Source organism: Cervus canadensis, chromosome 10, assembly GCF_019320065.1.
Source record: "Cervus canadensis isolate Bull #8, Minnesota chromosome 10, ASM1932006v1, whole genome shotgun sequence".
Lineage (NCBI taxonomy): Eukaryota > Metazoa > Chordata > Mammalia > Artiodactyla > Cervidae > Cervus > Cervus canadensis.
Genome location: NC_057395.1, coordinates 44,164,795 through 44,178,919, shown reverse-complemented (window position 1 = coordinate 44,178,919; position 14,125 = coordinate 44,164,795). Strand labels below are relative to the sequence as shown.

The 14,125-nt window shown below is 50.6% G+C and overlaps 1 protein-coding gene across 1 annotated transcript; it reads left to right on the top strand.

Moving 5' to 3' along the window:
* Positions 1 to 4,091: 4,091 nt before the first annotated feature.
* VSX1 (visual system homeobox 1) lies at positions 4,092 to 12,332 on the top strand. The gene is made up of 5 exons (XM_043479908.1): positions 4,092 to 4,548; positions 6,876 to 6,954; positions 7,523 to 7,646; positions 9,759 to 9,939; positions 11,245 to 12,332. The coding sequence occupies exons 1-5, from the start codon at positions 4,125 to 4,127 to the stop codon at positions 11,532 to 11,534; spliced, it is 1,098 nt and encodes a 365-aa protein (XP_043335843.1). The 5' UTR covers positions 4,092 to 4,124; the 3' UTR covers positions 11,535 to 12,332.
* Positions 12,333 to 14,125: the final 1,793 nt, after the last annotated feature.

Genomic DNA, 14,125 nt, shown 5'->3' with positions numbered 1-14,125 from the left:
CAAGCGTTCATCTGGGAGGAGACTTCAGGCAACACCGGTAGGGGAGTGTGACAGTGAGATGGAGTGAGTCTCTAGAAGCAGAGCTACAAACCTGGCCTGGATGCATGAGCTTTATGGAGGGAGGTGGAATTCAGTAGTGAGGGGACCAGACAGGAGGGAAAGGGTGGACATGGATGAACACTTGGGTCCAGTTAAGCCTTGGCCTGACCTGTGAGTGGAGAGGGGTTTGAAGCAGAGATAGCTCTGCAGAGTCGTTTCTCTGAGAGCAAGGGGGCAGCCTTGTACCACTGTCATTTCAGTCCATCATCCACTGTTTATGTGGGTGTGCCTGTGGGTGGTGTGGCTCGGATTAGAGGATTTTGTCAGCAGAATGTGGTTCTCCTGACTAGGGGCAAGAGCCTGCACTGGAGTGCGGTGTGGGGTGTGGGGCTGGGTGGTGTAGGGTGGGAGAGGTTCAAGAGCTCTGGAAAGGGCCAACCACAGCACTTAGGAAGAAAGCAATTTGGGATGTGATAATTAGTGACAAGGGGTTCCCCTAGGGTTCCCAGGGGTTCCTGGGTACCCAGGTGCCCAGTGGGTAAAGAATCTGCCTGCAATGCAGGAAATGCAGGCAGACTTCAGTTCCATGTCTGGATGGGGAAGATTCCCTGGAGGAGGACATGACAACTCACTCCAGCAGTATTGCCTGGAGAATTCCAGGGACAAAGCCAAGCGGGCTATAGTCCACGTGGTCGCAAAGAGTCAGACACGACTGAAGCGACTGACCATGCACAATTAGTGATAACTGGTGCAGACTCAGCTGGGGGCTTCTGGGAGGCCTGAGTTATCCCACCCAACACCTGGGGCGGTGTTTATACTCCGACTCCTGCTATCTTTGGTCCTGGACTTCTCAGGGCATGTCACCCCTTGGTATTTCTGGCCAGCAGACTCTGGAGATCAGAGAAAGCCCGCAGGCAAAGATGTGGGGCCTGGGCACTGCAGCCTGTGGAACTGCAGGCTGCAGGCAGAATGGTCAGGGCACCAATGTGAAGAGGACAAAGAGCCTCACTACAACAGCCCTTAAAGGCGACCAAAAAAAAAAAAAAGAAAGAAAGAAAGAAAAAGCCACGAAGAAGGAGGAGATAGAGGCGGGAGGAAAATTCAGAGGCGCAGAGCCCTAGGACATCTTGGCGTAGATACATAGAGATGCTCTTTATTCCCGCAGTGCGAATCCCACTCCTAGCGCAGCTGCGCTTTATACTAGCAGCCTGGTGAGGGGGCGGCTCCCCAAAGCCTGAGACTGGTTTCCCTGAGCCACTGACATCCGGGCCAGCCTCTCGGCCTGGTGTGGGCAGGAGCCGGGACGCCTCCAGGCAGGCGGAGAGAGGGAAGTAGAGCGCACATTGGTGGTTGGCCACAGACAGCGGCTGGAAACCTTCCCTGGAAAATAATGAGCGGAGAAACCTTTACTGATTAGTTAAATCCTAGATAATCCTGGTTGATGAAGGCAGACCCGGACCCCTTAACGGATTTAGGGTTTCAAAAACTGACTTGAGGGGGGTGGGTGACCCGGGCGGGGACGATGGAGCGGGCTCCGGCTCTGTCCTCAGATTCGTCTATGTTGGGAGGGGGCTGGGAGGCGCTTCCCTTCCACCGTTCCCCAATGCTGTCGCCCAACACTATCTGGACTCGAGGCACCCGCCAGGGCGCCGGGGGACAGTGCAATGTGGGTGGGCTCAGGGCCGGCTCACTCCCTCCACGTCTCCTGAAACCCTGGGCGCACTTCCCTCACTGCGCCGACTTTGAGCGGAGCGCTAGACCCGATACCCAGGGGCTGTGGCCCTAGCCGACCCACGGTCCCACGCAACGCCTGCGGGTGGGCGTAGGGGCGCAGATTAGCGTGGCGGGGTGGGGACGATTCTCACACGAGAGGGGCAGTGAGATTGCCCGCCCCCGCAGCCACCAGGCGGCGGAAAGGAAGGCGCCCGGGGCTCAGCTCTCGGTTCATCCTGGTCCCGCCCGCGAGCGCCTTCCTGTAGGTGGGGCCGGAGCGGGCGGCAGTGACTATTCCGTTCAGGAGTTGCAAGATCTCCTTATAACTCCCACCCCGGGTCTTTCCTCTGTTTCACTTTACTTTCTCGATTTCTCTCTGCGTGTCAGGTGTGAGCGGGTTAAATACACCTCAGTTTCTCTCATCTGCAAAATGGGTTTTGTAATATCCTTCCTAAGGGGTTGGAAACCAGTGTGCTGTTGGCACTCAGCGGCGGTCGAAATTGGGCTCCTTTCGGCCGGCCTTTTGGTACCCCGGGAGTCCCTGGCCATCTATTCGAGGCCTGCTCTGGTAGGGACTGGGGGACAGAAACTTCGAGACCACGGCCCAGGCCAGCGGGTGCAGTCGGCCCTCCAACCTGCAGACAGGGCGCACACACGTCAGCCTCTGAGACCAGCCCCTGAGAAGGCCCCAGGATCGGCCACCTCAAGGCCGGTTGTCCCACCTTCCTGCCCAGGATGTTTGCAGTTGTGTGCATCTTTAGCAGTCTTCTTGACTGCGGCCCCAAATCCTGATTTACGAACTCCTGCTCTGCCGGGCGGAGAGCCAGAACATCGTGGTTGGATCTTGTACCCCAACAGTTTCCCCTAAACCCAGAGATAAATTTGGGAAGAAATTCCTGGCAGAGCCCAAAACGACGCTGGTCCCTAAAGCCGCCCCCAGCCCCGAGCGACTCAAATGACAATTATCCTAAAGGAAAGTTATGGTTTTGCTAATCTCAGGAACAGCTTGCGAGGGGGGAGATTTGGGTCTTCTTTTAATAATGAAAAGTTAATGCGCAGCCTCTTGTAATTATCTTTATCGGAAGCCCCTCACTTAATCCTGAAGTTTGCTGGGGACCCACCCGGGTGCTCAGGCTTTGCCGGATTCAGCTCCAGCTCCGGATCCTTCTCGGCTCCGGCTAGTCCCGGCTCCGGCTCGGCTCGGCTCGAGCTCGGGCTCGGCTCGGGCTTCGCCGCGGGGTGTGCGCAGAGACCCACCGGGCGCCCACGCTACTCTGGGAGAGCTGCCGCACCCCTCGCTGAGCGCCCACCCGCCGCTCGCCCTCTCAAGGGCTGTACTGAGAGGTTCGGCTTCCCGGATCCCGGGTTTGAGAAGGATGGGATCCGAGCAATTCGGGTTGGGTAGGCTCGGATTTTCCGAGTGGGAACCAGGAGAGGTTTACCCACGTGCTGCGTTTCGAGACAGCTTTAATAAATACGGGCGCTTCACGTGAAAATCAGGCTTTCTTCGAAAAATTGTAAAATCTGATAATAATTTGCTAGCTTCTGTGTGGGGTGGGTCCCAGTAGACACGCCCTATTTTCCAACTTACCTTCCCCATTTAGGTCTCGCCAGATAATATACTGGTACATACTTATAATTTAAAAATTCACTGTTCATCTGAAATTTCTATTTCACTGGACCTCCTGTAATGCAATTTGCTAAACGTGGCGCCCTTGCCCTGGCCCGGCCAGCCCGTTCAGGACTGTCTCTACTTCTTCAACTCTCGTGAATTTTGCGACCCGGGACAGTCCGGCCGCTAGAGCGCTGGGGTGGGTTTGGCTGAAGATGGAGTAGGCACGGATTAAATAAATGTTTTCCACTCCTTTCCCCTTGGGGATTTTCAGGGAAGGCCTTGGCTCAGGCGGTGGCATTGGAGGGCTGGCGGGGTTCATACTGGCGGTAGTGGGGAGAGTGTGGCTGGGAACGGAGTCTTGGTCTTAATGGGCGACTGGGTGCGGGCTCCGCGCCGGGCCCTCACCGGGGAATCCACCGGGAAGGGGAGAGAAGACTCCGAAGGAATCTGGAACTTTCGGCGTTTAGAGGTTTAGGGAGGGGACGACTCGCGCCGAGAACCGGGGTGGGCTTGGTAGGGGGGACGACTGGAGAGGAGAGAGGAGAGGGTGCTGATGGAGGGGACCGCAGCTGGGAGGGCGGCGACCGAAGGGAGGGGGGCAGGTGGCGTCCCCATGTCGCGGGGTCCCGGGCGTGACGCGTCCGCGCCGCGCTGATTGGAGCCCTCCAGGCGCCCGATTGTATAAAGCGCCCTCAGAGCTGCGCCCCCTCCGCGAAAGTGACGGACGAGAGGGTCCAGCCTTGCCGCGGGAGAAGCCATGACCGGCCGAGACGCGCTTTCCGACGGGCGTGCCAGAAGCAGGGCGCTGGTGCCCGGAGGCCCGCCCACCGGCTCGCGCCCCCGGGGCTTCGCCATCACCGACCTGCTGGGCCTGGAGGCCGAGCTGCCCGCACCTGCGGGCCCGGGGCCGGGATCTGGGTGCGAAGGCCCGGCAACCGTGCCCCGCGCCGGCCCAGGGCTCGGAGGCTCCTGCCCTGCACGCGGAGCCCTTCCGCTGGGCCTCGGCCTCCTCTGCGGCTTCGGCGCGCAGCCCCCTGCGGCCGCCCGGGCACCCTGCCTGCTCCTCGCCGACGTGCCCTTCCTGCCGCCCGAGGGGCCTGAGCCCCCCGCCCCGCGGGTCCCCGGCCGCCCACCGCCCCTGGCCGCCCGCCAGAAACGCAGCGAGAGCGTGTCGACGTCCGGTAAGGAGGCCAGCCCGCGCCCCTACTATCTCTTCCCTCGGCTCGGGTGGGTAGAGTGACACTCTGGCGCCGTGTCGGGCCCCACCCCAGCCCCCCAGATCTGCAGAAATGGGGACCCCAGAGCGTAGCCGTGCCGGGAAGCTCATTCTCGCACCCGCACCCTCTACCCTCTCCACCCCCACCCCCAGCCTCTCCTCAGGGCTTGGTCGCCGCCAACCCGCGGACACCACCACCCGATCCGGACCCGTCCTGGGGTCTCAGCGACCCAACCTCCGGGGGACACTTTCCGCCACGCGGGGCTCGGCCTCTGGGTGCCGCAGGGGTCAGGAAACCTGGGTGGGCCTGCCTCTTTCATCAGCGGCACGGAACCCGGTACCCAACGGCTCCAGGAGGGATTAGACGAATTGATTGACGGATTGACAGGCCCTTGACTAAGCGCGGGGCGGAGGCCTGGATCTGTCCTCCTCCAGGTGCTGAAGAGTGAGTCTGGGCACCCCGCTTCTCCCCTACTCTACGCACCGGGGAAGCGAGCTCGCCCGTCTTACAGCAGCTGTGCCCAGATCCTCAGAGAAGTCGGCATGGACTGTGGGGGAAAGCAGAGAGCAGTGGAAATCGACAAAGACAGGGCGGAGAAGTCGAGAGGTTTGGGGCGTGGGGGAAGAGAACGGAGAATTTCAGAAGAGTTACAGGGAGAACAGCTATGTGATAGTAGACCGCAGAGCTGAGCATCCAGGCGGCTGAATGCAGAAACTGCGCTGGTCTCCACTGCTGATTAAAGGAAGCAGGTGCAGTCAGCAGACACCCACTCTGACAGGACTTTATTTCATGAGTGTCTACTAGGTGCCAAGTTGCTTCGGTCCTCTCCGGCTCTTTGAGACCTGATGGACTGTAGCCCGCCAGGCTCCTCTGTCAATGGGATTCTCCAGGCAGGAATACTGGAGTGAGTTGCCATGCCCTCCTCCAGGGGATCTTCCGGACCCAGGGATGGAACATACATCCCTTGTGTCTCCTGCATTGGCAGGGGGGGTTCATTACCACCAGTATCTAGCAAATAACCTCCCCCTTCCTAAAAATGCAGGAACTGATTTCATACTGTGGATTTTTTTCCCTGTGAGGACCCGTAAAGCTAAGGCAAAATACAACCACATCCTAGCCTGTGAGGGTATTTCTCAAGACCAAGACCAATACTGTCCTGTGGAAACACCATGTGACTGTGAGTGTAATGAAAATTTCTTAGAGCCACAATAAAAAGGAAAAATAAATAGGTGAAACAGATTTAAATACTATGTCTCATTTAATCCAATAGCTACAAAATATTGTCATTTTATGTGTAATCAATTTAAGAGTTATTAATATTTTACTCTGGGGGGTCTATTGTCTTCAGTTCATTGGATATTTCACGCTCACAGCTGGTCTCAATTTAGACTGGCCACATTTCAGGGCTCCATAACCTTATGTATCTAATGGTATCAGATTGGACAGCACAGATAGTATAATATCATAATCCAATTTTCTGGTGAACTCATTGATGTAGGAGTAAAACTGATATTATTTTACTACTTTTGCCTTTGTTAATTTACATTTAGTATTTTGAAACATATATGCTTTTTAACAACAAACCTGACCATAGTTTGGTCTTCTAAACTTTCTTTCAGCCTAAATCTTCACTATAATGGATTTCAAAAGATAAAGCATAGGGGAGTGTGTTCTTAAAATTTTTGACACACATCTGTGAATCATCTGGGCACCCTTGCCAAGAATGAGTTTCCCAGGTCCCACTTTCAGAGATTTGAAATCAGTACAGCAGGGCAGGGGCCAGCTCTGAGGAGGGTTTTGATGTCACAAACCTCAGTCCTCACCTTGAGAATGGTTGGCACAATGGCTAAGATAAGGAATGTGAGATGGAAGCAGAAGGAAGTGTATGAATTTGGAAGCTGAAGGGAACAGGAAATGCAATTAGTGTTCAAGTAGCTTAAGCTTCACACACATCTGGGGTTTGAATCCCAACTTAACTGTTGACAACCTTTGTGATCTTGGACAAGTTAATCTCTCTGTGTGCCTTGGTTTCCTCCTCTATAAAAAGAGGATAATAATAGCAGCTGTCATGGAGTTTTTTTTAATTTATGAAGAATAACGTTGATATGCATGTGCAGTCGGCTAAGCGTAGCACTTGGAATACGTCATCAGATGTGAAAACTGTGATCTTGTCTCGTTAAATATTCACATCCCCGACAAGTTCATAGCTTCAATCCTCAAATTAAAATCCAGATGGCAAAATGAAAAATGTGCTCACCTCTAAAGTCCTCTTCCTCTCCTTGTGCTAACAGATGAGGACAGCCCTCCTGAAGACAGGAGTGACCGGAAGGCGTCCTTGGCCCCCAGCAAGAGGAAGAAGAGGAGGCACAGGTACTAAGATCCCACATGGCATTCCCCACCCCACCTTCCTTGAGACTCTGTGCCTGAGAAGGTCTGGTCCTGCCTTGGGGCAGCATGGGAAAAGACACAGTAGCCATCTGGGAATGTAACTGTGCCATTCCTGGGGGCTGCAGGTCAGCCTTTGTAGCATTTTATTAATGATGATGATTATTATTTTAAAAAGTTTTTTGCCACACCATGTGGGATCTTGGTTCCTCAATCAGGAATGGAACTGCCTGCATTGGAAGCAGAGTCTTAACCACAAGACTGCCAGAGCATTTTGAGCGCAGCATTATTAGACCCTGGAGCATTTTGAAGACACGATTTTGTGGGCCCTTAAAATAGGTCTTCTTAAAATGAGCTGGTGGAATTTATTGAGGAGAAAAAAAAGGACCTAAAGAGCTCTGTTTTGCTTGAACCAAACTGTGGACTTCCCAGAGGCTACTCATTTGGAGGTGGGGTGCCCAGCTCTCATGAGGTGGGGAGCAGGCACGGGGTCCTCTGAGGCTGGGAAGCCTGGCCGCCTCCTGTGGTCATGTGCCCATGTGCCTCCCTGCAGGACCGTTTTCACCACCCACCAACTGGAAGAGCTGGAGAAGGCCTTCAGTGAGGCCCACTACCCTGATGTGTATGCCCGGGAAATGCTGGCTGTGAAGACTGAACTCCCCGAAGACCGAATACAGGTGCAGGGGCCCCCTCTCCTCCCAAAGGCACCCAGAGACCACGTTGTTCTCACACGCAGCGAGTCAGCCCACAGCCACCTCGAAACAGCCCCTCCATCCACAAACTGAGGGTCATTTAGATGCCAGAGTCTCCCTTTGTGTTCGTTTAGACAGGATGACCCCTGTAGCCTTCCAGCCTTTTTACCTTTTATTAAATCATTCTTAGAGTTTGTGGTGGACAGGGAGGCCTGGCGTGCTGCGATTCATGGAGTTGCAAAGAGTCGGACACGACTGAGCGACTGAACTGAACTGAAATCATTCTTAAAAATTGTACAATTTGTACCACATGTAGAAATTATATAAAGATATCAATGAAAAAAAATGACTATCCATCCATGGCAGACCCTCAAAAAACCAGTGTAAGTAGCTGATGAGGACTTTCTGCACACCAGCTCCCCGCCATATACACACTTGACCCTGAAATATCACACTCACACAGAAGACTGGTCTTTGTCTTCATGTTAAGCCATCCTATGTGCTGAGAGCACATCTTCTCCAAGTCAGAAGACATGCCACTCACTCCTTTTTTTAAGTTTTATTTTAATTAAAAATATATTTATTTTAATTGGAGGATAATTACAATACTGTGGTAGTTTTTGCTATACATTGACATGAATCAGCCCCCATTCTGAAGCCCCCTCCCACCTCCCTTCCCACCCCATCCCTCTGGGTTGTCCCAGAGCACTGGCTTTGGGTGCCCTACTTCATGCATCAAACTTACACTCGTCATTTATTTTACATATGATAATGTACATGTTTCAGTGTTATTCTCTTATATCATCCCACCCTCACCTTCTTCCACATAGTCCAGTAGTCTGTTCTTTATATCTGTGTCTCTTTCGCTGCCTTGCATATAGGATCATTGTTACCATCTTTCTAGATTTCATATATACATGTTAATATACTGTATTGGTGTTTTTCTTTCTGACTTACTTCACTTTGTATAATAGGCTCCAGTTTCATTCACCTCATTAGAACTGACTCAAATGCATTCTTTTCTATAGCTGAGTAATATTTCATTGTGTATATGTACCACAACTTCCTTACCCATTCGTCTGCTGATGGACATCTAGGTTGCTTCCATGTTGTAGCTATTGGAAACAGTGCTGCAGTGAACATTGGGGTACGTGTGTCTCTTTCAATTCTGGTTTCCTTGGTGTGTATGCGCAGCAGTGGGATTGCTGGGTCATATGGCAGTTCTATTTCCAGTCTTTTAAGGAATCTCCACACTGTTCTCCATAGTGGCTGTACTAGTTTGCATTCCCACCAACAGTGTAAGAGGGTTCCCTTTTCTCCATACCCTCTCCAGCATTTATTGTTTGTAGACTTTTTGATGGTGGCCATTCTGACCGGCATGAGATGATACCTCATTGTGGTTTTGATTTGCATTTCTCTGATAACGAGCGATGTTGTTTTCATGTGTTTATTAGCCATCTGTATGTCTTCTTTGGAGAAATGTCTGTTTAGTTCTTTGGCCCACTTTTTGATTGGGTTGTTTGTTTTTCTAGTTTTGAGCTGCATGAGCTGCTTGTATATTTTGGAGATTAGTTCTTTGTCAGTTGTTTCATTTGCTATTATCTTCTCCCATTCTGAAGGTTGCCTTTTTACCTTGCTTATAGTTTCTGTCATTGTGCAAAATCTTTTACATTTAATTAGGTCCCTTTTGTTTATTTTTGTTTTTATTTCCATTACTCTGGGAGGTGGGTCATAGAAGATCTTGCTGTGATTTATGTCAGAGTCACTCACTCTTTTTAAACAATATCTGACATTAATCTTTTGTTAAGATAAAGCAATACAACAACTGAGGTTATAAGGGACCATTGCTCGGTGAACATTCCCATCAGAGTAAAAACTGGCTTCTTTGCGCAGTGTGGGATGCTCTGATTTTGTCTTGTCATCCTTGACTCCATGGAAACTTCGGTGGAAATTGATCCGGATCACCTAGCACTACCAGCCCTGTGAACTGTGATACCAGGTGCTCCCAGAGAGGGTAGCTGGTCCTTGCACCCCTCTGTGCTGGGTGGGGGGTCTCCTCCTATAAGCCTCTCTGCTTCCCCTCCCACCTCAATCTAGGTCTGGTTTCAAAACCGGCGGGCCAAGTGGCGGAAGCGAGAGAAGCGCTGGGGCGGCAGCAGCGTGATGGCCGAGTACGGGCTCTACGGGGCGATGGTGCGCCACTGCATCCCTCTGCCGGACTCTGTCCTGGGCTCTGGGGAGGGCGGCCTGCTGGGCTCCTGCGCACCTTGGCTCCTGGGTAAGGAAGAGGGCCTTGCGGCCATGCCGCTTGGGCGATGTTCGGGGTCCCTACGCCTGGAAGGCCACTGCCAAGCCAAGCAGTGTAAATTTACTCCTGTTTTTAATTAATTACGAGGCCTGGACTCTGATCGGTTGCCTTATTTTTCACTGGAACTGTGTAGGCAGTGTGTAGACAGGTCCAGTCAGGCCCTGGTTCTCTAAGTGGAATGATACATGTTCATTACGTGAAATATGTATTTCCAATGTTGAGTGCTGTCAGCCACACAGTTCAGAGCTCATGGCAATAGGAAGCAAGATGGTGCAGGCAGTGAACCTACAGGCTGTTAACCGCATGCACCCTGGACTGTGGAGGTCTAGTTCTCTGTCCCGGTTCAGCTGATAATAACCTGCGACGTAGCTGTTCTGTCCCCTAGTTTTTGTGCTAGAACAGTCTGCTCTGTTGGAGTTCAAGCTTTGAGGCTGGACGTTCTGAGAAGCTGGCATCCTTACTGGTCTGTTGGCTATTACCGGAGAACCACGGGCTTGGAGAAATGAGTTATAGACAGCATCCAGGCAAATTAGGTGGAGAAAAAAACAAGGCAGAAAGTTAGGATTGGGGGACGCTCTCAGGGGGCCAATTTTAGGCTGCGGAGGAGGAGGGTTTTTGTTCAGCAAAACTTTTTTGAACCCCTACCCACCTGAAACTATGCTGGGACTGGAGATATCAAGTCATCTTTGCCCTCAAGGACTGGAGAGCTTGAGAGGGAATTCTGGGCAGGTCACCCGGCCCACCCTTCTGAGCTTACATGAGCAGGTGGGGTGAGCTTACTGAGTCTACAGGTCTGCGGCCTTACAGGAAAGTGGGCCTCGGGTTGCCAGACACCTGACTTTTTGAGAGAAGCTGGACATCTGGCTTTTGATGTAAATCTCTTGGTTTTAAAATCTTGCCAACAAACTTTAAAATAAAAATTTAAAAACCACCATGTCATCCAAATAAGGCATTTGCCCTGGCTGTGCCCAGTGTTGAGAGTTACAACAAACCCTAATGTTGAGAGTTACCTACAAGACTCTCCGGTAGGCCCCAGACAGGCACCAGCAACGGAAATCCTAATGGGATTTAGAGAGCAATGACAAGGAAAAAATTTACTTAATTGCTATATTTAAAGACTGGAGAAGGAAATGGCAACCCACTCCAGTATTCTTGCCTGGAGAATCCCATTGACAGAGGAGCCTGGAAGGCTATAGTCACAGAGTCAGACACGACTGAGTGACTAAGCACATATTTAAAGATATCTGTTTTTATTTAATTTTTATTTTTTGCCAGGGATGCATAAAAAGTCTGCAGGGACGATAAGGAAAGCAGAATGTGAAGAAAAGCTGGCAGCACTCTGGGGCTCTGAGCACCTCAAGGAAAGTTCTAGCCCCTGTCAGGCGGGACCCCAGAGGGGCTTGGAGGAAGGCAGTCCTGTGAGCAGTGTGGAAGACGTGGTCATTGATCTCTCCAGCTCCACACGCCAGGAGACTGAGAGAGTGCAGCAGGGGGCCGGGGCCCAAGGATGTCCAGACTCAGAGGGGCTAGAGGGGCTCCAACCTGGGAAGGAGGGGGCCTTATGAAACCACAGGCCTCTACTCCCAACACGCAAAGGCTGGAAATGTGCGCATTCCTCACCAGCATTTTTCAAAAGACAAACGTTGTCCAAGACAATGCTCTCAGCTGGATTTTCTCCTTCCTGTGTCAGGATAAAATGCAATGTCACTTGCTTTAAGAAGACAAATGGTGACTCTTGGAACATTCCACTGCATTCTAGAATGGAAATCACTCCTTGAAGGCACGTGAATCAATTAATTAGATCTAAAACTTTCATTCTCTTCTATAGGTAGAACTTGAGGAGGGAGGATTTCAAGCCCCAAACGCATTCTCACTGCCAGACATCCTGAGGTTTGGTTCAGTAGACTATGTAGATTCATAGGCTAAGTATGCTGTCCTTACTGAATCAAAAAATACAGAAGTATTTAATCGACAGAGAATCATATATCTTCATAAACAGTGAAGACCTTGTGCAGCCCACATATGAATGAAATATGATATTCTTACCTTGAACTTGGCTTTAGACATTTCCATTTTTTTCTTAGACAATGATTCTGTGTCCCTCTGAGTGTCATTTGATTGGGTCTGTGTATCTCGGAACACTTTCTCCAAGGAAGCCCTCTCTCCCTTCCCTTCTGATACAGCAGGGGACCATTTCTGAACAACTGTTAAATATCTATAAACAGGTTTTAAGGTCAGATCAGGCTTCTCGGTTTGTTAAAATTTATGTTTGAGAGCACTTTAGAGACTTGATTTCATGAATGTTTCCTTGCCTCTATTTCCTTCTTTTATTTATTATTTAAAAATAAACGTTTTGTGGTTTGCTTGGTTCTCTGCACCCCCTCTGTCCACATGTTCATCTAGTGCCACCCTGACCAAAGGCATCCCCATTTCCTGCCCCAAACTTTATGCCTGAAGCCTTCATGCCTGGCTGCAGCTCTTACCCTATGTTACTCTGTAAACTCCTATAGGGCAGTGGCTGTGTCTAACTCCTTTTTTTTTTAAAAAAGGAAAACTTTTTATATTGAAGTATACCCAATTAACAATGTTGTAATAGTTCCAGGTACACAGCAGAGGGACTCAACCATATATTATACATGTATCCATTCTCCCCCAAGGTCCCCTTCCATCCAGGCTGCCATGTAACATTGAGCAGAGTTCCCTGTGCTAGAGTAGGACCTTGTTGGTTATCCATTTTAAAATATAGCAGTGTGTACATGTCGATCTCAATCTACCTGCAATGTAGGAGACCACCTGCAATGCAGAGACACAGGTTTGATCCCTGGGTGGAGAAGATGCCCTGGAGAAGGAAATGGCACCCCACTCCAGTATTCTTGCCTGGGAAATCCCGTGGAGAGAGGAGCCTGGTGGGCTACAGTCCATGGGGTCGCAAGAGTTGGACACAACTTAATGACTAAACCACCCTCACCACATGTCAATTTCAAATTCCTTGACTATCCCTTCCCTCGAGTCCTTTCTGAGTTCAGAGTCCAGACAGAGCTTATGGCTCACTGATGGGGAAGCTGAAGGGGAAAACGTGCCTCCCTGCCCCCCGAAGAGGCAGAGGGGAAGGAGGGTGGGGACCTTCTACAGGTGACTTCCCCCAGGAATGGGCGCAGCACCCCTCAGGCCGGACTTGGCTCTTTAGTCTCTGCAGATGAGATGACAGAGCCTCTTCCCTGTGGCCTCTTTTCTCATCCTGAGCTTGTCCTAGACTACTGTGGAAATTAAATGTCACCTATGCTTACCATCGCAGCAGCAAACCACAAGCCCCACTTTCTCTCATTCATTCTGGCACCTGGCGATCTTGCTCGAAGCCTGGGCCTGATGGTGGGAGGGCTGTTGTGAAGAGAATCTGGAAGTTGATTTCTCTGCCTCCCGCTGGACTCACAGAGCAGACCCCAAGTGACACGGCCACACTTCTTCCATTCCGTTTCCTGCCTCCAGCCAGTTCTCAGATTCTTGCCTCCATCTCTTCCTAGTTTATCCAGAGTTGAGTTTGAGGGAGAGAGCTAGTAGCCTGTGCAATTTATGTATATCCCACTCATAAAATAAAATATTATGCAGCCACTAAAAATAACAACGAGGCATATTTCTGTGGAAACATGTTCATGAAATGTTGCTGAATGGGAAAACTCCTAAATGAATCCCCCAAAGGATACAAGTAGGAAAAAATAGGTAAAGCAGAATAAAAATGCAATAAGGAAACTTAACTGGCATAAAAATGATACAGATAGTGGACAAATTTCTAGGCAAAATTACCTAAAGGAGGAGAAAGCAGGTAGAAGCAAAAGAGAAAGGTCCTAGAGACAGTAATAGAGGCCATTTAAAAAGTATATAAAAACACCGATGTCGCAGTTTTTTTCAGTCATAAAATGGGAATCATAACAGAGCACCCTTGTTCTCGAAGAGAACGCAAAGATGTGTATGAAGTGCGTACCTCCGTTTCCAGCATGGCAGAGAAAGAGAAAAATATTGACTATTGTTGCCACTGTTACTGGCACTCCTCTTAGTCTTCAAGGCTCAAGGAAAATACTTGCCATCATCATTATGTAACAACACGGGACCCAATAAATAAATCATGGGATACAGGTCGGAGCACCGTGCAAACAGCTGT